General features: G+C 38.0%; 1 protein-coding gene across 3 annotated transcripts in view; it reads left to right on the top strand.

Moving 5' to 3' along the window:
* Nucleotides 1-4,071: 4,071 nt before the first annotated feature.
* myo9b (myosin IXb) overlaps nt 4,072-24,399 on the top strand; it is a 31,038-nt gene continuing 10,710 nt past the window's right edge. The window contains exons 1-22 of one of the 3 annotated variants that reach the window (XM_067606322.1): nt 4,072-4,656; nt 4,976-5,751; nt 11,995-12,089; nt 13,770-13,832; nt 14,214-14,313; nt 15,140-15,240; nt 17,044-17,167; nt 17,533-17,622; nt 17,870-17,986; nt 18,191-18,325; nt 18,824-18,945; nt 20,125-20,266; nt 20,602-20,791; nt 21,031-21,106; nt 21,611-21,703; nt 21,818-21,857; nt 22,060-22,182; nt 22,607-22,687; nt 22,798-22,908; nt 23,064-23,186; nt 23,610-23,759; nt 24,089-24,234. In XM_067606322.1, the coding sequence (XP_067462423.1) occupies nt 5,014-5,751; nt 11,995-12,089; nt 13,770-13,832; nt 14,214-14,313; nt 15,140-15,240; nt 17,044-17,167; nt 17,533-17,622; nt 17,870-17,986; nt 18,191-18,325; nt 18,824-18,945; nt 20,125-20,266; nt 20,602-20,791; nt 21,031-21,106; nt 21,611-21,703; nt 21,818-21,857; nt 22,060-22,182; nt 22,607-22,687; nt 22,798-22,908; nt 23,064-23,186; nt 23,610-23,759; nt 24,089-24,234 (2,960 nt within the window). In that variant the 5' untranslated portion in view covers nt 4,072-4,656; nt 4,976-5,013. The remainder of the gene's footprint in view (nt 4,657-4,975; nt 5,752-11,994; nt 12,090-13,769; nt 13,833-14,213; nt 14,314-15,139; nt 15,241-17,043; nt 17,168-17,532; nt 17,623-17,869; nt 17,987-18,190; nt 18,326-18,823; nt 18,946-20,124; nt 20,267-20,601; nt 20,792-21,030; nt 21,107-21,610; nt 21,704-21,817; nt 21,858-22,059; nt 22,183-22,606; nt 22,688-22,797; nt 22,909-23,063; nt 23,187-23,609; nt 23,760-24,088; nt 24,235-24,399) is intronic. The other 2 variants (XM_067606319.1, XM_067606320.1) reach the window with 2 other exon arrangements.

Here is a 24,399-nt window from a genome sequence, read left to right as displayed (position 1 = left end):
GTTAGAAGAGTATAAAATATTATAAATAACGGCAAAGAGACCTCAGATAGAGCTCTTCTATCATTGGATGCAGAGAAGGCCTTTGATAGGGTTGAAAGGGATCTGTTCAATGTTCTGGAAAGGTTTGGGTTTGGAGAAAACTAAAGAAAGTTGGTTCATCTGATATAGAAAAAGCCAACAGCAGAAATGTTGACAAATAGAAATATGTCACAAAAACATTAATATTAAAAGAGGCTGCTGCCAAGGTTGTCTACTGTCCCCATTGCTGTTCACTTTAGCAATCAAACCTTTTGCAACAGCAGTACGATTATACCCATAAATTTATGGAATAACAGTTTTTATAGAATAACAGCTGGACAGACTCAACACAAGTTAGCGCTGTATGCTGATGATATAATTTACTTTATTACCAAATTAAGCAAATCAATTCCAGCTTTACTACAGTTAACAAAAACATATGGTGATATTTCAGGATATGCAGTGAATAAAACAAAGTTAGCAATATTACTTCTTAACGAAAATGGAAGAAGGAACCCAAATTCTGAAGGGATCCAATTTAATGTGGTGGAACAATTCAGCTACTTGTGGATACAGATGTGCCAAAGATAGAAAATGTTGTTAATTATGTTGATAATTATGGACCTTTGATGGAAGGAATTAATGATTCAGTTGATAGATGGATGTCCCTCCCTAATTGGTAGAATTAATATTTTTAAAAATGAATGTTTTACCAAAGTTACTTCATCTTTTTCAAAACATTCCTCTGCCACTGCCGACAGATTTGTTTTCAAAAATCAAAAAATTGTTTATGGGATTTATTTGGAACAGTAGAGGGGCAAGGCTTCGTTTGTCTCTGTTATATTAACCATTTGATCGCGACTTACCAAATGTCCAAACTTATTGTTATTACTGGGCTGCACAACTGACATCCATTATGTTTTATTTCTCAACAAATGACACCCCTGATCAGGCATAAATTGAATCCTATAATCTAAAACTGACTCTTCCCATGTATTTATACTCAGACACAAAGAAAAAACTAAGACAGACTGGCAATCCAATCATTAAGCACATGATTAAAATATGGTATGTTGCGAAGCTATAAAAAAGAACCAAACTCTTTGTCACAATATAATCCAGTCTGGGGTAATCAGTTACTGGAAAGAGCAGATGTTACATTTAATCTCTGGGGGCTTCTAAAGGGCTTGAAAAGATTCAATATCTGTATCTACCAAATCTGATATTATGATGTCTTTTGAAGAGCTGAAGTGTAAATTTAATCTGAATGGAAAACACTTCTTTAAACTCCCACAGTTGAGAAGTTTTGTAAAAGCGAAACAAAATGATTCACTTACTAGAAACCCCACAGTCACTTATTGAAACAATGATGACAAAGGACGGTTTAAGAAAGGGTGTCATATCAGAGTTTTATTATTTTATTATCTGCTCACATCCTGCTCATCAAAGAGTTCACTCTATAAGCTAAATGTTTGGAAACTGAAATCTCAGTAGAGGATTGGAAATCGGCCTGTGCTGACAGTAAATACACGCCTCAGATAAATACACTATAACTGGTTAATGAGAATTTATGTAAAACCTGAGAAAATAAACTGTTATGATAGAAGGATTAAAGCATTTTGGGAAGAGGTCAGAGAGACATGAGGAAATTATTTTCAAAGGAATTCAACTGAACCCTAAATTATGTTTTCTTGGTTTATATCCAGAAGGAAACAATTATAATAAAAAATAATATTACTTATTGGATAAGACAAAAGATGTCAAAACTCCCACTAGAATGAAGAACTTATATACTAAAAGATAAACAGTTTTTTTTGGTTTTTTTTTTGTTTTTTAAGATTTGGGGACCTTTTCTAAACTATGTTAAAGATTCAGAGCAAACAGAGGAATGATGCTTGTTGTAAACCATATAGAATTTGTTTTTGTTTATTATATCGTTATATATTTGTTTCTTCTTCTCTTTCTTTTTGTGGGGAGGATTACCAGCATTAAATAAGTGGAACTTTTGTTGTTGTGTTTGTTGTTTGTCGTTGCTTAAAAAATAAAAATAAAAATATTGATAAAAAAAAAAGGTTTTGTGGACACACTGTGGATTTTGGGCCCCATCACTTACATAAAAAACATTTGAAGGAGATCTTTTAACAGCCAGTATGAACAGAAGGAATGATTACAGTGAGGAAAACCTCTTTCACTGTTCATATGGACACCTGATTGTAGTTTTAAGATAGACATGAAAAATTGTGAACCTGCCCTTTAACCACATTGTTGTTGTTTTTTAAGTCAATCAACCCATACTATTACAAAAATTAAATTAAATGATAATAATTATAATTAAATTGAACTGTGAAGCAGAGATTCTTGTCATATTTAATGAATCCAAACAACACATTTTTCCAAAGTAATTTAAAGTGAGGGTAGATATGATCAGCAATAAATCGTCACAATTTACTCCACAGTTGTTTTGTATGCAGACCAATTACTAAAATAAATATACCAGCGTTTCTCTGAGCTCATCACAAAAGATACGACTTACATCAATGTCTTTCATGAGTCACTGCAAATAATGATGAATAATGATAATGAATAATGAGTTGGAAAACCTGTGAAGCATTTTAAGTGTTCAAAAACCCTTCCCCAACAAATATCTGTAATAAATGTGAACTGCTATGATAAGACAGAGAGTGTAATTATGATGCCTTGTTTGCCTTTTTTTTAATTCTTAGTTTGTTATGAAAAACAAGATCTGAGTGCTTCTTTTTTTCAATCTTTATTGAAAAACATTCAAATATACAAAAAGTACAGATATGTGCTCAACATAATGATATACAAAGAAACAAGAATATGAATCTAAACAAATAATAATAATTTAAAAAACAATAGGGATAAATAAACTTCATTAATATAAAATTATGATAAAAAAATACACATTATTCTTCGTCAATGAGTTCACTGTACAGTTGAACAGTTTTACAAGCTGTATAATTTCTAGGATTAAGATTATTTGAGTCAATAAAAGCATTAATCGTATGTCAATAATGAGCTTATTGTGCCTTGCAACCACAAGTTGTTAAATTTCCTGCTTTCAATCATTTTAGGATCATGTTAACATGGTGTTTGTCAGGTTTTGTACTCCTGTACCTACTGAACTGGATTCAGTGTATCTTTGCTGAACAAGAGTGACAGCAAATGTGACACCATCAACATTAACAAGGTTAATGTCCCCATTGAAATGATCTGAACTATAACACACCGGAAATGACCACAAACTTGTTTATCACAGCACTCATCAGCAAATGTTTTATCAGGGGTGACGAATTTGCGATTCAGGCACAAATAAACGACGTGTGTGCGCTTTTTTCTACTGTATCTGTGGTCTGTCACAGGTGTCTTTTGGGGACAAGTTTCAGACTTAGGACCAGTTAAATAGGGATGGCTTGTCTAATTGAGGACAAAAGCTGATTTTTGGGGTCAGTGGTTAACGTTAAGCATGTAGTGGTCAGCGTTAGGGTTATGATAAGTCCCCAGGAAGTGAATGTAACTGACTGAATGTCCTCAGAAGTAACCATAATCTGATATGTGTGCGTGTGTGTGTGACCTAATTTATCTTCCTGTGTGGGTGATGCTGGCTGCCTCTGCAGTAGTGGTTATCAACAGCAGCTGACTTGTGCTGAGTAACACTTTACGTTGCCTCACTTCATCCAGTTCACCACACAGTTTGACAGTTTTATTACTTTTTTTTTTTTTTTTTTTTAGCATTTATACGTTTGCAAGTCTTATATTATATAGAATATATTCTTTGAACTGGCATCCAGTGAAATTGGGGGGTAATTTTGTTAATATGCATTCATGAATGTGAACTTTACCACATAGAATCAATAAGTTTACAATGAATTAAATGTTATTTTTATCATGTTCAAAATGTGCAATGACATTTTTTACACTCAAATTTAATATTATGATCAGTTTTACATACATTTTCCATCAGTGGTGTGTTGTGGTGTGATGTTATACCGTGTGTAATACACTGATTGTCCACTAGGAGGCGCTCCAGCTTCACAGCTCACAGCTAATAACAAATTAGATCCATTAAACTTCTCACTCGTCGCTCTAATATCTTCTTCTTCTCTGTAATGTGAAAGTGTGACCTCCTCCTCCCTCTCTCGCTTCCTCTCTCTCTCTTATAAAACCCTGGAGTGTTTTCTCTACAGTTTTATCTCCTGTTAGAGGAAAAAAAAAAAAAAGGTGACATTTTTCAGGTCAGTGAAGGGAAAACCATTTATTTCCACCTCGACGACGGGTGTGTGTGTGTGTGTGTGTCGATGTGTGTGTGTGGAGAAATCTAGGAAGTACCGTCTGCCTGACATGTCGACCAGGACGACGAGGAGACGTTAATCCTCAATTTCTGAAAGAAACTGATTTTTGGAAGAGCAATAACGTCGTCGGAAAGTACTTTTTCATCATTTTAAAACTGTGTATAAGCAGTTACTTGGCTCACCTTTTTTGGGGGGGAAGCACAGGTGAAGAAACTTTTTTTTCCTCCTCAAGTTTTGTGAAGGAGTAACTTTACGTTACGTTGACGCTGCTTCACCGGAGTGTCAACAGGCTTTCAAAGATGAAATGAGTGGTGTTCCTCGAAAGGTGAGGCTTATTTTTAGTTTCTGACACTTGTAACTGTTTGACATTTATCACCTGGGCTGGTGTATATTCGGGAATTTTGTTAATTTTAAAGGGCAATGTGGTTTATCGTTAATACAGTCGGTGTTTTGACTTGTTTATACTGTTCGTGGGAATAAAGCAAACAGAGAGACTTGCAGTTTGGGTTTTTTATATGCCAGAAAGTATCTTAGAGTATTTTACATGCCTCACACTTTATTTGTACTTTCAGCTTGATTTCTGCTTTATTTCTACCATTATAAAGTGGTCTCATTTTTTTCTCGTTTGGTCTCATTTCTTGCAGTGGATGCCAGTTATGCTGAAGCCTGCCTGTGTGTCAGGATGAGCATTACAGATGAAGAGGCCCGTGTTGTGCAGATCTACCCCAGACTGTCCCAGGACACGGTTACCTACTGTCCCCTGCAGGTCAACGCTGGGGACACGGCGAGGGCTGTCATCCACAATGCTGTGGTCACTCTGGGGCTGGACTCCAGCCAGACATACTGCCTGCTTGAGGTCAGGAAGAGCGGCGGAGAGGAGAGGATGTTGGAGGCTGAGGACTGCCCTTTGGAGCGTGTCCTGCAGTGGCCCCGGGGTGCCCAGAAGTGGCACCCCGAGAGCCACGGGTACTACTTTATCCTGCAGCAGCAGCAGCCCAACCAAACCAGCAGAGAGGAGTATGATGATCTCTGCAACCTGCCCACTGTAACTGAGGACAGCATTCTGGAGGTTTTACGCGATCGCTTCCACAAGCACAAAATCTACACTTACATCAGCAACATCCTCGTCGCCATCAATCCCAATAAGTTCCTTCCTGTTTACTACAACCCCAAGTACATCAAGATGTACGAGAACCAGCCACTGGGGAAACTAAGCCCTCACATATTTGCCATAGCAGACGTGGCCTTCAGAGCCATGCTGAACAGGCATGTTAACCAGTGTATTGTGATATCTGGTGAGAGTGGCTCAGGGAAGACTGAGAGCAGCAGTTATCTCATCCACTGCCTGACTGCACTCAGCCAGAAGACGTACGCCAGCGGGCTGGAACGGACCATCCTCGGGGCCAGCCCAGTTCTAGAGGTAGGTCACTGTGACATGAAAGCTGGCTACCTGCCGAAACCTCAAAACCTCTCACACCCACATCTGTTAGCAGCTCACACTGTGTGGGGAGTCACTTCTGTGGTGACTATGGTGTTAAATGTCAAATATACACAATTATCAGTGTTTCAAACTTCTTAGATCTAAAGCTAAAACCATTAGTTGATACACAGAAAACAATTTCGGTAAATGATCCTTTATCAAACAAAAATTACACCAAATTTTCTGGTTCCAGGTTCTCAAAAGTGAGGATTTACTTAGAAATATAATAGCAAATTGAATTATGGCTGCAACTAACAATTGTTTTAATTACATTTCTGAAAATGCCCATCCCAATTTCCTAAACATCAAAACCTTCATACTTCTTTTTTTCTCTGCCAAACTGTCCAAAACCCAGTTTATCATCACAGAGGATCAAGAAAAGCAGCAAATCATCACAAATGAGAAGCTGGAACCAGTGAATATTTGGCATTTTGGCTCAAAAAATGACTTAACTCTTGAATTGATTATAAAAATTGTTGTAGTTTCAGCTTCCCAAATGTGAGGATTTTATGCCTAATATCATTGCAAATTAAATATTTTGGGGTTTAGGACTGTTGATTGGAAAAACAACAAGCAAACTGAAGAACTCACGTTGACACCTCTTAGACTTAACAATAAAAAGTTTCTCTGAGTTTTGATCCCCTAAGAACATATTGTTCTTTATTTGTTCTTTATTTTTTTGATGCATTTCCAGCTGTAAACTCCCCCAAATTGTCTCATTCTTCACCACACGAGAAAGTTATTTACGTAGTAGTAAGAAACATGAATAAGAAAAAAAACCCCGGATGACGTTGGTGTTCGTGTTTCTAGTTTAGATGACAAATCCATTCCTGTTTCTTGGTAGATTTAGACAGTGATAAGCTTGCTTCAGTCCCCAGAGTGACACTAACCAAGAATCTGCTGCTGTGACTTCACAGAATCATGGTGACATGAGTTTGCTGATCACAAGATTGATAAGAGTTTTTTTCTGGTTTTGTGGCTATTTATGAGAGAGTCAAACAAACACACACATACACACACAAATGCCCACTTTAGTTTCATATCTTTTTTTAGATGTGTTAGTCGCTTTTGTTCAAGAGTAGAAGGTGGCAACTAAATAAACCACCATTCATACAGGAAATATGCATCAGCACCATGTGTTTGAACTTCCTGTGTTTAAGACATCACAGTAATCAACAATAACCACAAAAAAAAGTTGTGTTAGCAGAAACGTAAAGCACTCCTGGTGGCATCATTAGTAAAGAGAAAATAGCTAATAGAACATAAACATTAAAATAAGAGTTTTAAAGATCAATAGCATATCATCTCAGTGTTTGTTAGTTTGTTTTGCAGTATTCCAAGTACATTTATAGTGAAGCTCTAACATTACATCAAATAAAAAAGCAACAAATGCAAGCAAACAATGCTGTATCTGTCAGCTGATTATTCGCACCTTTTTTTTTTAACCTCATAACTTTACTTTCACTCTCACACATTTAGATTAAAAGGGTCCTGCTACAGTTCAGTAAACGCTTGCAATAAGTAACAGGCGACATATCTGGCCACATTTCCCTGCAATGTCTGCTTTCTGTTTTAGGAGTCTGTCAGATTAAAACGATGTGCTTCAATGTTAACTTCTATGAAAGTAGTTCAAAAACGGACAAAATTAACACTTTGTTTCTTAGGACCTTGTTTTTAGTGCTTAAAGTGTGAGAATCAAGACAATTGATGGTTTTACTTCATTCAAAATACAGTTTCATGAAGCAAAATAACTTTCTACTAATACAAGTACAATTTGCAGCTACAGTAGGTGGATTATATTTGAATCTTTTCCAGAGCAGTACACAAGTAAGTTCATCTGTCCCCCAATAGACCAACTCAGGTTTACACAAAGGATCCTGGTCCACTTTGTTACTGATCACACACAAACAATCCCAAGGGGCCAGCCTTTCATTAGACAGTGACTAAATATGGATTCCTCCTCTCTCTGAACAAGTCCAACAAGTTTCTCCTTAAAATAAGCAACAGCTCAAGTATTTTTCCTGTTACTGATCTTACTGATATTTTCTTATGTTCCTCTACTAACGGAGGTTTAAACAGGCAGAGATTTAGCTTGAGGAGTGAGAGTGGCTTCTTATCTTGGTGTGATTTGATTTTTATTTTTTTTTTTTAAATAGGGAACAAGTTCATTGAAGACAGGGATGTCATGCCACAACAATTAGCCTCACAGCTGTGTATCAACACAGGCCAACCACAACTTCTTGACCTTGGTTCCTGCTGTAGTAATGAGGATTAGTTAATATGTTAATCTGTTGTTTGGGGGTTTTACGGTACTCAAGCTACATTGCGAAATCAAGGGATTTCCTTTGTGTTCATGAGTCAGACTCTGAGATACTGGTTCCTTTTTTTTTTTTTTATCTGAACTCAAAAAAATGAGACTTTTTCTTTCCTCCTCACTGCCTGCGATTTTTATCTTCCTGGTGCAAGAAACTGACTGACGACTGTTCAGTCGTAGCCAGCAGGTGATTGCACCTTGCTTTCATTTAGAATAGTGGTCACCTGAATGACTGAGTTGGTTGTTGTGAGAGGTTAGTCTTTGGGTGTTAGTGATCAGGAAGCTTAGCACTGAGCTCCACATGGGGAATGTGCAGGGCGTTGTCTTTGAGGGAACACCAGAAGAGAAATAGAGGCAGGAACGTGTCAGAACAGGCTCAGCCAGGTCTGCTGGCAAACCAACACAACAAAGAAGATGTCGCCTCCTTTCTTTCCCTCTGAGCCTAACCCCCATTCACACAAATGCACATATTCCTTCCCCCCTTTATTTTTTTTAGCTGTTTTTCAATTCAGAGATGATGAATTCTCTTGAGTCTGTATTTCAGTACAAACATGTGCTCGCATTTCTCACATTCAGGACTATTTAGGGCACAACGGGTGTTTCCTTTGCAGCCTCAATTACCCCATAATCCATTGTGCATCAGTCAGTTGTGGCTCAGGCAGTTCTCTGCGATTCACAAAGTCGGGAAATATCACATGGTTACATAATTTCAGTGGTTATTGAACACTGGGGAATGTATCATATGAACTAGACCAGTGTTCCCCAAGCTGAGGATGGAGTCCCTTCCCACCTCTTAGGGGTTGAGACAATTTACAGAATAGGAAAACAATGGAAAAAAGCATGTAATCTACAAAAAAAAAAAGTCAAATTTTATTTTCAGATGTTCCTTTAAGGTCTCTAAAAATATTCAAATATAAAAATCACTCTTTGGGTGTCCCGGTCATGAACAAACAGTGATGATGGGTCAAATCATCAGACGTTGTTTTGTTTTAAAGGTTCACAAGCCAAAAAGTTAAGGAACCAATAAACTAGATGAATGAAAGTGTCAATGCAATGTAAATAATTTTCCAGGGTGACATTTTTATTAAATAGTGTGTTTTGTCCAACCAACAAAACCCCAAAATATTCAATTCACAATGATATATTTTTTTTAAAAAAGCAACAACAAGTCCTCATATTTAAGAAGCTAGAAACAGAGAATCTCCTAACAAATCATCAGATGTTTAGTTTGGTACATTCTTTGCCAGCTGTGCTTCATGTTTTAAAGTACATGTCACAACTCATACTATCAACTCCGGTATTGTCACGTTTGTCCCAGTTTACCTCTGGTATTCACCACTTTGTTGGCAGTCTTTTAAGGGCGAATTCCTGGTGATGAACTTGGATTTTTTTTTTTTTTTTTTTGACTTGGTCTGCAAGTCTGCCTGAACGCATTGTTGGTTTTGATAACTGTAAGGGAGGAGGAGCAAGTTCTCCCTAGCCTATACATCCAGCCCCTAACACCTGTTTCCCTCTCTCTCCACATACCTTCTTCACTTTTTTTTCTCCACATTCCTTTAATCTTTATTTCCTGAGCGTCCAGCTTTTGATTCGTCTGATTAACAATGAAAGCCATGCATATCTGAAGAATCTGTCTTTTTATTTACAGAGGTGCACTGAGCAGGAACATACCAGTGATTCAATGCTTTACCTGCCACTGTATGATCAGTACAGTATTTAAGTCTAACACATTGTCTGCGGCATTGCTTTAGCCTGTTAAGACACGACCCTCAGCATAGCTCACAATGGAATGAAGAGGAATGATAACCCCCAGATGCTGATATGAGCTCGGTTTTGATTTTTTTTTTCCTTTTTCCCTGGAGAAAGGTTACGACATGGGAAGTAGAAGCTGATCCAGAGTCAACAGCAGCTAATGAGTGATTATAATCCTCTATGTGTCATTTTATCCCCATGACTTTGCCTAGGTGGAGTCTGTTTTGTTATTGATAGTGAACCTTAGATACTGTCTCCAGTATGTCTCAGAATAAAAAACTATTTAACTGTGTCCTGCCAGGGATGTAATGATTATTTTCATAATCAACTCTTCTGTTAGTTTCTTTTTGATTAATGATGTTTTTCAGAATGACATTTCAAAAGTCGTAGTTCATCTAACAACAGTTTGAAAACTAAAAATATTCAATTTACGAATATTTGAATCAAAAGAAATTGGTAACCAGCTCTTATTATTGTTGTCTTTACCTGATAGATGACTTGAATGGGTTAATCAATTATTAAACTGCGGTAGTTGACAGTTTTTTTTGTTTGATTAACAGTTAAACCGTTTATAGCTCCTACCCCGCAGCTGGTACATTTCCTGTTCATTGAATGTAGTGGAGTAGCTGTGGTTTTCTGGATTTAATGCTTTTTAATGCTTGATCCTGCAGCAGAAAAAAACAGTTTCCCACCGAAATGTGAACACTGACACTACACAGAAAAAGAGGAACTGTGCCTTAAGTGTCAGTATGGGGAAAAGAAAAATGAAACTGCTCTGTGTTTATTTAGGAACGCTATTGTCAAATGAACAAAAGACAACTTGATGGCGCATTTATTTTAAATGCTTGTGGCCAGTGAACCATGAACATAATAGATGTGAGTTTCCTGGTTTAACTGCATTACTGAATAAAACACTGAGAATGCGCTACAGTCACTGGAGTAAGCCAGGTGGACTGGAATATGAATTCATAATTCTCAGCTCATAATGATTATGTCAGTGATAATTCAAAACATATAAAAAAAACAATCAAAACATCACCACTCCAAACATAGCTTATAGTTTCAGATCTATGCCTTTATGCAGTTTATTTATATTACAATGGATCAAATGACTACATGTAAACCCGCTGTACGCTAACAGCAAGACAAAGTTAGCAACTAGCTGGTGAACTTAGTGGAACAAATATCTGGCACTAAAGAGCCAGATATTTCCCTCAGGAGTTGGTGGAGACCAAAACAGAGCAAGAAGAAGGTGAATATTGTTCAGGCGGACATAAACACAGCTCCAAATGTTGGATCTGGTGGTCTGGTGGATGTGTGAATAGACAACTAACACAGTATGTGTGTGTGTGTGTTTACTCCAAGTGGACAAAAAAGTCAGTCAACACTGCTTTAGTATCTTCACATTACTTAAAGGTGCAATGTGTAGGATTTAGTGGCATCTAGCAGTGAGGTTGCAGATTACAACCAACTGAATACACCTCCCGCTCCAAGCACGTAGGAGAACCTACAGTGGCCGCAAAACTTGTGAAAAACACCAAAGGCCCTCTCTAGAACCAGTGTTTGGTTTGTCCATTCTGCGCTGCTGTAGAAACATGGCGGTACAACATGGCAGCCTCCGTGGAAGAGGTTCCGCTCCCTATGTAGATATAAATGGCTCATTCTAAGGTGGCGAAAGCACCACGATTCTTATTTTCAGGTGATTATACACTAATTAAAACAATACTCATGGATACTATATTCAATTTCTGCAAAGTCCATTCTGGTAGATGCCACTAAATTCAACACACTGCACCTTTAAGTCAGTAAGAAAGCAGCTACAAATAGTGTTCATATAGTCTCTTTTGTCTTATACTGAATCATTATCATATTTTGTGGCAGGCTACAAGCATGAAAGTCACTGTGGATCCACTTGACCACTTGATCTTCACTGTTACATAAAGTTGCTAACAGAAACAGTTTCCTGCCAGCCACAAACCGGAGTGATTTATTGCATAGCTTCTCTGTGCTGTAAACATTTACAATGTTTTAGTCTGGGTGCCAATGTCTGTGACGAACATGCCGACAAATTTGGCTGTTTATTTTAGTGAAAACTAATGTTCCTGTGTTTTAAACAGGCCTTTGGCAACGCAAAGACTGCAGAGAATAACAATTCCAGTCGCTTTGGGAAGTTCATCCAGCTCAACTACCTGGAGAGTGGTGTCATCAGAGGGTGAGCTGTCAGAAAGTTTAAATGATACCCAAATGAACATTGAAATAGGTTTTTCTTACCATAATTATTCCTCCTGTTCACACTGTAAATGATGGGGCCAAAATCCACAAGCCTCCCTCTGTGTAAAAATGTATGTAAAAGTTTATCTGAAGCTAATATGAAGCTTCAGCTGTCAGTAGTCAAATCAATGAGATATATTTCAACTTTACAGTCTTTTTAGTGCCAAAGTTCCTCTTTTTGTTGCTATGCTTCCAAGGCAGCTCAACAGGGAAACACAAAGAGGAAATTTGATGCTAAAAGACTGTAAATGTGGCAGATATCCGCTTGATATGACTAACTCAGACTGCTGACTGTGGACACACTGTGGATTACATTGAAAAAGCATTTGAAGGGTGTCTTTTAATAGCCAGTACAGGAGGGATGATTACAGTGAGGAAACCTCTTTCAGTGTTAATATGGACACCTGACTGTTGTTTTAAGACATGCTTCAAAAATTGTGAATCTGTCCTTTAAGGCTCTTGGAGCACTATAGACAGCATCTTTAAGAGAGTTTCTTTGGTTTATTTTGGTTGAAATATTTGTGTTGTTTAAAGGGGACCTATTATGCTTTTCCATATTTTCAGTCATATATATAATGTTACAATGTTGGATGTTCATATTAAATGTGGTATTAAAAGTGTCAAATAACAAGATAAATGTATGTAGAAGTAATGTATGTAGTAATGTAAATGTATGTGAGCAAAAAGCACTGGCTTCAGACTGCTCTGAACGCTCAATTTCCAGTGTTTTTTTCTACTTTAAGCCCGAGCTGACATCAGCTCATGATGGATTTCTCTATATGGTCATCTGCTCCACACACAGCGTGCAAGATCACTGCTCTGCTCTGCTAACATTATGGCATTTCTCCATTGTTTTGAGAGTGGTTACACCGAGCCATGACTCGAGTCGAGCTGGCACACTGTGGCTGGCACCCTTTTAGCATTACACAGCATGGCAAAGTAAAAAAGTTGTTTACCTGTTGGAGTGTGCTGGTCGTCTGCAGCACATCATCAAACATCATCATAACTGTGGTTGTTTCTGGTTGAGCTATTCCTCCCTGCATTATTTCTAACTGATTGGCTGAACAAATAGCTCCAAATATGTCCATATGTTGTTGTGTCAACCAGTTTTAACACCACTAATGAAGCTCTGCCAATTTGGTGAGGTTTAATTTCCTGTAATTTCTTCATAATAAAAGTCTCTAGTTATTTAGTCATTTAAAAGCTTTAATATGACGCAGTGAAGCAGGAAATGTTGGGTTTGCATCGGTGGTAACTTTACACAACTCTGATACGTGCTGCCCCTCGGCAGGCTAAAGGAAAGCTAGCCAATCAGAACAGAGTGGGCTTATCGGGAGGGGGGCCTTAAAGAGACAGGAGCTAAGACTGCATGCTAAGAGACAGAGGCTGAACCGAGGGGCTGCATAAAGGGCCAGTATAAGATAAATAAGAAGTCTTTTGAACTGTCTATCATGCAAAGCTACTGTAGTGGAGTCCCAGAATAAAAATGTAGAGCTGGAAATTAGCATAGTAGGTCCCCTTTAACAGTTTGTTTTTCTTTCTTGTTGTATGTTGTTGTGTTGGAAAACACACTAAAGCTTTACAGGTTTTGTTGACATTTTTTTCTTGTGTCTGTCTGTAGGGCAGTAATCGAGAAGTACCTACTTGAAAAATGCCGGCTGGTCTCCAGAGATAAGAACGAGAGGTATGAGAGAAACCAAATCAGATGGCATCTTGAATCCTCATCAAATCTGTTCAGTAAATTGTTAGATTTTGTTTTTAACCTGTATTTATTCAGGTGAACTCCATGAGAATAAGATTTGTTTTGCAAGAAAGATCTGAATACAGGAGAGTAATCCTTTACATTTACGTTTTAGTATTTTAATAGTTATTTATACCTGAACCCTGACCTCTAGTTTAAGCCAGTAAAAGCGGACCACATTCAAAACATTTGGGAGTATCAATGTAACCGAGCCACCATTACAGCTCCCTGTGCAGTGAAATGTTGAGTAAATAACACAGCTGAGATGAAACTTGCGTGAGCCCTGATTGACTGTATCTGCACTCTCTGACCTCTGACTCTCAGGAACTACCACGTGTTCTACTATCTGCTGGTGGGAGCGTCAAAAGAAGAGCAGGAGGAGTTTCATCTTTTACAGCCACAAGACTATCTCTACCTCAAGCAGGTACCTTTGATCTTCACACTTTACAGCAGCAGCAATATAGAAAGGGGGGGGGCAGGGGTTATATATGATGTCATTTGATGTTATCAAATGGGGAAAACCAGTGGTAAATGTTTCACAGAAGCAGACCCACAATGTATCGAAACTTCTCAACTCTAAACAATGCATTGTAGTGAATGAACAGACACTCCCATAAAACTGTGAAACTGCTCTTAAACTTGCTTACTTTCCCAGCTTTTAAATCATTGTATTATGTTGGGTTTCCTGTTTTCTTTTCATTTCATGTCTTTTGAAAATGCTTTTCTGTGACTGAACCCTGATGTGGACAAACCTGATAAGTCTGGTCTGTGTCTGGTTTCAAGCAATCTGTGGTGTATTTTGTTTGTGTGTGACAATACAACATGGACCAACCACCATGACTGTCCTTATCATTCTCCAGTTTATGACCTATTGTCCCTTTCTTTGTCTTTATAGCTCCTCATTATTAATGAAGGATGCATTGTAGCTGAAGTCACAACTATTGTTCACAACCAACTACTCTTATGTCTTTGTAATTACTGTGATTAGACACTATGAATTATATAGAGGAAGTTTTTGTGCTTAGTCAGTTGCTGCATAATTTTCTGTCAGTCACTGAGCAGTAAAACTGTCCAATAAAGGAGTTACCAAATTGAAATACAGGTGTGAACACAACCATGGAAATGTAACACAGTTTTAGTGAATCTTATGTCCACAATGTTTATAAAGTGTGGATTGTAATGATTGAAAGCCTGCTATCCCCTCCTTATAAACAACTTTTCTTTCCATATCTCTTCTGATTGTTCTATAGGAAGACCTTCTCTTAGAGGATGAGGAGAAACTTGGGCAGGAGTACAAGAGGCTCCATCAAGCCATGGAGATGGTTGGCTTCCTGGCCTCCACCAAGAAACAGTATGTATGGTTTTGTTAATGAACAACACAGCTGAAATACTGCAAGCCTGCATCAAACTAACATACTTTTTCTTAGCAAAATGCACCAGAAGAAATAATGGATCACTGTAACTTTCTGTCTACAATGTAAAAAGGTTACTTTGGAAATGTGCAGTATGTAAGACTTCTTTGTTCAATAATTAATTTTCTTACTTAAATTTAAGCACCAGATATTCAGGACACAGCTAAGGACACAGCTGTAAATGCCAGAAGTTTAAAACAGCCTCAGGAACATTTCCTATTATTTTTTAACCAGAAGGGTAAAGAAAGCCTCTAGTTACAGAAATATTTGCTGCAAATGATCCAGCAACATTTCACTCTACTTCTCAGTCCGACAGCTTCACCAATGTTTACAGTGACGTTGCACAGTTCCCAGTTAATGTAGGTGTAACCATCTAAAAACCGTGGAGGTAGGCGAGGTAGTGTGTAATTTGAACACTGTCAAAGAGTTTCTGCTTTCTATACTGTTGTCAGGTGCAGGTCACAGCTTGTCAAGTCAAGCAGGCGAAAAATGCAGCGCTCATGTCAGCAAGCGCCTGACAGCCTCGGGACACAGCGTACACATAGAAGTGCTAGCAGCATAGTTGTAACCTGTTGAGGTTGTTTCCCTCGGTGAATAACCACACTGAAGTCAGTTACTGTTAATGTAAATTGATCCACAGAGCACTTTACTGTAAGAAACATTAAAATCTGTGTATAAATGCCTTTTTTTCTCTCATAAACAGTTGAATCATACCTTCCTAAACAAACAACCCTGGGGCAGTTACAGGAATCCAGTGGAGAATTGGGTGTGCACAAAGTGAAGTGCATGATAATGAAAGTAAAGATAAATACTGAGCTAAAGTAAAGCTTTAGTGATTCATTATACTACCTCGTCTTCAGCTCGTATGGTCCTCTTCACTGCAGAGTGCTACAGGTTGGATCTTTAGGACGGCCGCATTAGTGAACTTGCATGTACAGCTTGTCTTTTTGGCTTTGTTGCCTAATGTAGCTGATATGTCAATATAGAAAAACATAATGTTAATATCAACTGCTAATAGCTTCTACTAGATGTGTTTGCTAGAAGGGAACACTGATATGCATCAATACACCTACTGTATTTTTAGCCTAACAGACCAGTTGTTAGTTGTCTACAAATGCCAACTAAGTTTCAACTCTACTTCAGGCTAATACTGACATACTGTTAAAGTTTTACATAGGTTGAAATTAGCAGAAAAGAAGATGTTAATGAGATACCAGAAGATACAAATGTCAGTATATATACATATATAAGTTTGAGAAGAATTACCATTCACTGACAAATAAGTGAGACAGGGTTTAATTTAAGTCTAATTTGAGGGGCAAACAGTAATCCAAATATGAAATATCCAATTTATTGTTGAAATGGACATTCTTAACCAAAACCTTTCACAGAATATACTTTAGCAAAACTCCACAATGCAATAAAAATGCAGAATATGTATGCATTTCAGGCAGAAATAAATGGGGATTCATTGTTTTGTTGTTTACCTAACAGATCCACATACTTCAACACAAAATCAGTCAGATGTATCAGTGATAAAAAGATTAATTCACAGTCAAAAACAACCACGTTTTAATGAAGGAGGTGAGATGGCCCAGTTAGACACTCAGAGCTGCAGTCAGCTGTTCATATCATCTGTTATTCTATCTAGAAGAGGATCTCCATTATGGCTGCCAGATGTTTTATGCCACTTAAAAGCCACTTTATATTTGCCATCTGTTTGTGTGTCTGTGTCTGTGTAGCATATTTTCAGTCCTCTCTGCCATCTTGCACCTGGGAAATGTGACGTACATTCAGTCAGAGGACACTGAAGTCCTGGAGGTTGGACCTGCTGAAGTCTTGTCCACATTGTCTGACCTGCTCAAGGTACATTCCTAAAGTGTAACGCTTGATTACGTACGCTAAGTGATGACATACTACACACTGCTAAATCATCATCTGGATTTACTAGCTTCCAGTTGATTTCTAGTTCATCAAAACCCTGTAGTTAGGATTTGTGCTTCATCCTCACTACAGACATGAAATGACAGCAACTTAAAAAATATCTCACTCAGTAAGCCCTGAGAGATAAACTGCGTCATCACTGCACCTAAAATAGCTCTCTGTATTTTTTTAAAAAAAACAAACATGTTTCAACCTGTTCTGTTTGTCAGACTATTGTCAGATTTTTGTGTGGGTAATTATGTTTTACAGTACTGAGGAATTGTTGTGAGAGTTTCTGTTCTTTCCAGGTAAAAAAGGAGCAGCTGGTGAAGGCTTTGACCAAGAAGAGAGTAGTGACTGCCAAAGACACAGTAGTTTCACAGTACACACTACAAGAGGTACAAAGTTTTTATTTATTTAAGTTAAGTTTGAATAAGTGTTAGACTGCCCCCTGAAATTCAACTGTCAGTGAGCCCCCAGCAACTGTTGAATTGTCAAATTGTATTTTTATTAATCCTAATTAAATGTTAACCTGTTTCATTTAAGAAAAATATGACTCAGGTACAATTGTGTTAGGTATCGTGGTCTTGTTGTTCTTAAAGGTCAAGATTATTGTCATTTTGTTTGATGTTTCTGTGCGTTCAGGCCACCACAGTGCGGGACTCCATGGCAAAGACTTTGTACAGTGCTCTGTTTGACTGGATCATCCTTCACATCAACCATGCTCTACTCAATAGACGAGACATGGAGGAGTCAGTTTCTGTGAGTCACATGATGCAATTAAGGGTTACGCTGATCTCAAAGTCTGCAAAATCCCAGACCCACTGGGAAAACAATATATTCAAATGTAACAAATCATCATCCATCCAGTGTTTAGTACATTATTCTGCAAAAACACAATAAATTACCACTTTTTCAATACACTGCTTTTTCCACTAAAGCGTCTCATTGCTGTTTTGTTTTTAGTGTTTGTCCATCGGTATCTTGGATATGTTTGGATTTGAGAACCTCCAGACAAACAGTTTTGAGCAGCTGTGCATCAACTACACCAACGAGAAACTGCAGTATTACATCAACCAGCACATCTTCAAGCTTGAGCAAGTAGGTGTAATATTTTCACTATTTTTAATTCGTCATTACATTTGTGGTTGTTAGTATTCATTCTTTATTTGGTCTGTACATGCCCGGCACTTTTTATTGAATGTCCTGTTGCCTTTGTTGCCTGTGCATACAGTCACCATGGTGCCTGCAAGTCCTGGAAAAATCTTAAAATATATGAAATAATGTTATCAGCGCCTTACATGGCCTTGCAGACAGGTACATTGTAGTGCTAGACCACTTAAAGTAATGTTTAGACCACTTAAAGTGTTTCTTGGTGCTTTTACTTGTTTTTATTTGTATTATTCATTATTTTCCAACTGGCATTGAGGACACTTACTCATGCTATGTTACCTGTTTGTTCTGTAACTTTCTCTTTGTTCTTACTCCAATATGTTCTGTTTTACCATTGCAAGTCCATCTCTGCCTTGATGCTACAGAGACAAATTGACTCACATGTACTTTACCTGATTATGTGATTGTGACATAAATGTATTCCAGGAAGATTATGTGGCCGAGGGCATCACCTGGCAAAACATCAGCTACACTGACAACGCTGGCTGCATTCAGCTGATCAGCGAGAAAACAACCGGACTCTTTGACCTGCTGGATGAGGAGAGCAAGTAGGTGAACTTTTCTTGTAACATGGATGGTGTTACTGCTGGGATTTCTTATACCAAACATTTGATAGTAATATCATACAGGTCAAAGAGGTCAAGACTTTCACTAAAGATATCTAAATAGAAGTTAATGAATATTTCACGGCTTCCAGTGTAGCCAACAGATATCCAGATAACGGATATCTGGGCGAAGACTTCCTCTTCCGTGCGCCGCTCATTGTTTACAGTCCAATTCGCAACTTGAGACACAAGAATGGAGTTGGAGATGAGACAAGATGTCTACGACCGGATTGTTTCACAAGTAGTCAGTTTACACTCAGTTAACATTTTAAAACCAAACTAACATCGATAATTCTTGTAGGTGTTTTAGGTCAAGACGACATTTTGGTCAATGCGTTCCGCCTATTTCCCTTCCCGCACGGACTGTTTACCTGCACGTAACCAAAGCATGTTCCTGTACAAACCGCCAGAAGGGAAACAGAAACCAGAACACTTCTGACCCCAAAATCTTGTCCCTTGCCTACAGATTCCGTACTCATATGAAGATATCTGTTTATAAAGATGAGTGAGAAGCTAGTCAGTCTGGCAAAGAGAAATACTTCTTTTTGATGAACAAGAAATGTCAAAACATTATTACAGCAGCAGATCAGTAACCACAAGAAATCAAGTTGAACTCTGTTCTGCTGGATTTCAGCCTCTGGATTCTAGCTGTTCATTTGGTTCAGGAAATATGCTAAAAAAAAAAAATAGGGTTCTAAGACTAAGAGTCTGGCCTGGAATTATAGCTACTATCCAGTCAAATAACAACAAAACTAGACTTTCTAGACGTAGGGTTATCAAAGTGATTGTATTTTTTCTGTGATGTTGATACAGCTTTAATAAACACAACTGCATGAATGATCATTTGTAAAGGTAATGTCAAACAAAACCTCCTATTGATAAAAAGAAAAAATCACTTAAACAGCTCTATTTGGACAGCAGTATAGTGTATCATAATAACATCATATAATATCACCTTATAATTATTTTTCAATGATTATAAGAAGTTGATGTTGAATTATTGCCCATCCGGTGTTTTCTACCTCCAGTTGACTGATAAAGTCATTTTCCCTTGATGTTGACTTGGTCTTTTGTTCTTTCCCAACCATCATCTATTGAAATTAATATTCTGTGTATCTTCAGCCTTCCTCAGGCGACAGATGAAACCCTGTTGGACAAGTTGAAGCAGCAGCATCAGGACAACCCATTCTTTGTACCCACGACAGACAAAGAGCCAACGTTTGTTATTCAGCACTTTGCTGGGAGGGTTAAATATCTCATCAAGGTGAAGTTATATCCTCACACCGCAAACATCCCTGTTCTACAAAGTAAATTATAATTTCCCTAGATGCATTTTAACATGTAATCATTCAGTTTGACCACTGTAACATAGCTTTGGTCCGCAGTAACCTTGTGAGATAAGCCGGCCTGGGAAAATCTGTGTTATCTTAGTGAATGATTAATGCAGCTCCGTCGCCTATGACGACTGCGGTTGTACTGTGTAGTTTGTGTTTGTGAATACATGCAATCAATGTAGAGTGTCACAGATTCCCTCTTGTGTACATACAGCAGGAATAAAAGGATGCAGCATATTTATCACGATTTGTCTCATTTTTCTAGGATTTCCAAGAGAAAAACACAGAGCACATGCGTCCTGAAGTCATATCACTTCTCCGGAGCAGCGAGCGGGCATTCCTACATAACCTGGTCGCGTCCAGTCCTGAAGCACTGTTTCGATGGGGCGTCCTCCGAGCCACCATCCGCATCGTCACAGTATTCAAGAGCATGGGACGCAGGCGTGCAGAATTGTGTAGGTAGCTCTAGTTGCTAGTTGAGCTGAATTTCCAGCTGCAAACAGCAGCTAAAATAAGTCCCTCTGTAGGTCAGTCCTCAAAACATAAAAAAACTTTGGTTGCTGGACAGTTTATCAAGAATTACATGTTTGTTTAACTTTTTCTAAATGGTTCACTTAGCTTCTATCTCGATTTTCTTCTTTTGAGCAATGTTCTTATGATTATACACAACTGACTTGTTTTACTGTCACTGCAGTCGCTGCCAGACGTGCCTCCCGCAAGTCCCTCAAAGACATGAAACAGCACAGCAGTCCTTTGAAGAGACTTTCTAGGTACATACACTCCACTGCTACATTCATACTGGATTTTCCAGCACACCACACATGTCTCTCCTTCTCTTTAAGATGATTTTCATCTGATAGAACCAGACAATCCTCCGTGGGTTCTTGATACAGACATACAGAAGCATTTTCTGATTTAGAGCATGAAACATAGAACAGGAGCCTCTAACATCAGCCTCAGGTTAACAGCTGTAGCCGTCAACCAGTCAGGTTACATTACATTTACACAAAACAGGCAAAAAATAATGCATTAAAAGTACAAATCACTGTTTTTTTTCCTTTATTCATTTTTTTTTTCATCATTTATTTATTCTTAGTTAGTCACTTGATAGAAGGCATAGAAACACACTTATGGTGTCAGTCCGTCACAGGACAAGAAGAGATACACAGACATGTAAAAAATCATGTACATAAATATTATTACCTTAACATGCGCTTGACTGACTGTAAACATGCACTAATTAATGCTTGAAGTAAAAAATACCTCATTTACAGCCACAGCATGACACTGGATTTCTCCTTCGATCGCTCTGACGAGCATCCTCTGGATGTATTTGAAGACATCTTTACCAACTTTGAAAAGAGAAAGTAAGTGGACCATATGGACTGATTTTTATACATTATGATTCACTCTTTTGTAACTTGTTGTATTTCCAGCGCTGTGTGTTGCGTTGAACCTCATTTTGTTTGTATTTTCTGCAGGAAAAACAAAGGCGGTCGACAGAAGCAACTCATTCCAAAGGTTAAGTGTTACTAAGTGATGCAGTGTTGATGAACTTTATTTGTTATGACAAGTCAAAAGCTGCACATCATCATCATTGTATATCTTAAAATTCACTCTGTTCATTCATTCTTCAGTTCATCCATCTATCATCCATATAACCATCCAAAAATCCTTCTGTTTTTAGTCAGAAAACTCACAGACTTTATATTTTATCCATCAGAATCTCATAGATTTGCGCTCACTCAAACATGTTGTGGGTCTCGCCGCACATGACCGAACCAGCAAATCCATCCCTCACCCTCTCCAGAGGACGAAGCCTCCTACAATTAGCGTTCAGTTTCAGGTTTGTCTGCTCTGTTCCTCTGCTGACTATTTATTGTTCTGTTTCAAGTCACAATCATGGCATAATGTGACTTACATGTACTGTATGTGTTAAGAGAGAGGGTTTTTTTAAATGTCATCCCAAAATTAGAGATCCATCTTTTAATCTTTTGAATTATGGGCAGAATTTTCTAACTTAGCCATATAGTTTCAGGTATCTGTGTCCTGCTAAAAATACACTTCTACACGACCACCTCAAGAAGCAAGCACCTCTCAAAAAATCCCAAATTATCACTTTTATGGTGGAAACAAGTGCTGATTTTTTTATTTGTTTATTTATTGGGATCCCCATTAGCTGTTACCAGCACAACAGCTCTTCCTGGGGTCCATAGATGCCAACATCTATGATTTAACATCAACCATCACTGTACTTATGTGTCTCACAGGCGTCACTTCGGAAGCTGATGGACGCAATTGAAACGGCAGAGCCTTCCTTTATTATCTGTCTGCGCTCCAATGCTGAAAAGGTAATATCATCTGTGAATCTATAACATCACCCTTGTAAATTTAGTCCTACATGTTGCTCTGTTGGATAACACAGTTCATCAACTAGGTTTTTTTTTGTTTGTTTTTGCAGAAGGAGCTACACTTTGATGATGAACTTCTGCTTCAGCAAATCAAGTACACAGGTTTACTGCAGGTGGTTACAATGATGAAGTCTGGTTACGGAGCCAAGTACACATTTAAGGTGAGCCATTAATTGAGAATAATGTCATATTTTTTGAACGTATATAAATATTCCACTTTACTGTAGATTCAAGGAATTACAATTAAACTAACTTCTATGTTTGTCCATGAGAAGAAAGTTAATTTTCACTTCTGTTACTTTTCTCTTGATGGCAGGAATTTGTAGAGAACTTCAGAATGTTGCTTCCAAAAGGAGCGACTGCGACTCCGGCGCACATAACTGAACTGTTTAAGAGGATGGACCTGGATAAGACCACCTACCAAATAGGAAAAACTAAGGTAAATAATCATATCAGTACTTTATTACTATCATAAATCACCGTGATCCCATTGATCAAAATAGTCAGAGGATGAAAGAAGCAACCTCACTTTACTGTGCTGCATGTACCCATTTTTCTGTAATGTGTTTTGGGAAAAAATCATCCAACATATGACATTTAGACATTTTGCGAATATTTGTGTCTCTTGAAGTAAGATGCTTTATTGTCGCCCATGGGAGAACATGTCATGAATCATTGAATGCTGTCTCTTACTATAAACAAGACACGGCAGATTCCATGCATACATAAAGTCGTAAAAGCTCCTAAACGTCACATAAAGAATAATGAATGTACTAAAATGCAAAAGAGAATACACAGTACAAATGTGCCTCGTGCTTTCATCACATCTCATGTGTCGTATGCCGCCCTTTCATCTACTCAGGTGTTCCTCAAGGAAAAGGAGAGGAAACTGCTCCAAGACACTCATAACAAGGAAGTGATGCGTCACATCATCACCCTGCAGCGCTGGTTCCGTGCCTGTCATTTAAGGTTACACTTCCTGCAAAAAAAAGATGCCACCATGATCATACAGGTACAAATTATATTTTAAAATGCTGTGGAATTAAAAAAAAAAAAAAAAAAAAAAAAACCCTCTTTATGGAGTCTGCTAGATGATAAAAACATGTGGTAGATACTGTAACATCATTAACAATCCACCCACACATATAAACTTAACTAGTTAAATGTCTAGCAAGGCCTCGGACTCGCTAACTCGAATCCTCTGCATCTCTTACCTTCAACTTTGAGGGAGACCTTCAGTTCTCTTGACTTGTCTGTTCAGTGTCACTGTTATAATTAAAAGAGCAATTAAAAGAAACATGATAGATGACTAAAGCTGATAAAGGATTTCTGGTATTTCAGAGGAACTGGCGTGAGTTTTATGAGAAACAAAACCGAGCCGCAACGGTGATCCAGACGGCATGGCGGAGCTCACTGAAGAAGTCAAAACACCAAAATGAAATGGAGGATGAAGAGGAGACGCCCGACACCCGACCTGGACGAGACAGGTACGCTACCAAAACTGTTCATATTGTAGGAGCACCAGCTGCTCAAGTTAGAAAAATATCACTTTAGTAGAGTTTAACTTGCTTGCAAATTTATTATTTTAGAATAGAAGCCTTCCCCTGCATTGTATTACCGGAGGTTCACAGATAAACCATCTGAATATGTTG

The sequence above is a fragment of the Thunnus thynnus genome, chromosome 12, assembly GCF_963924715.1.
Source record: "Thunnus thynnus chromosome 12, fThuThy2.1, whole genome shotgun sequence".
NCBI lineage: Eukaryota > Metazoa > Chordata > Actinopteri > Scombriformes > Scombridae > Thunnus > Thunnus thynnus.
The sequence above is the reverse complement of the archived record's forward strand: the minus strand, read 5'-3'. Positions and strand labels throughout refer to the sequence as shown.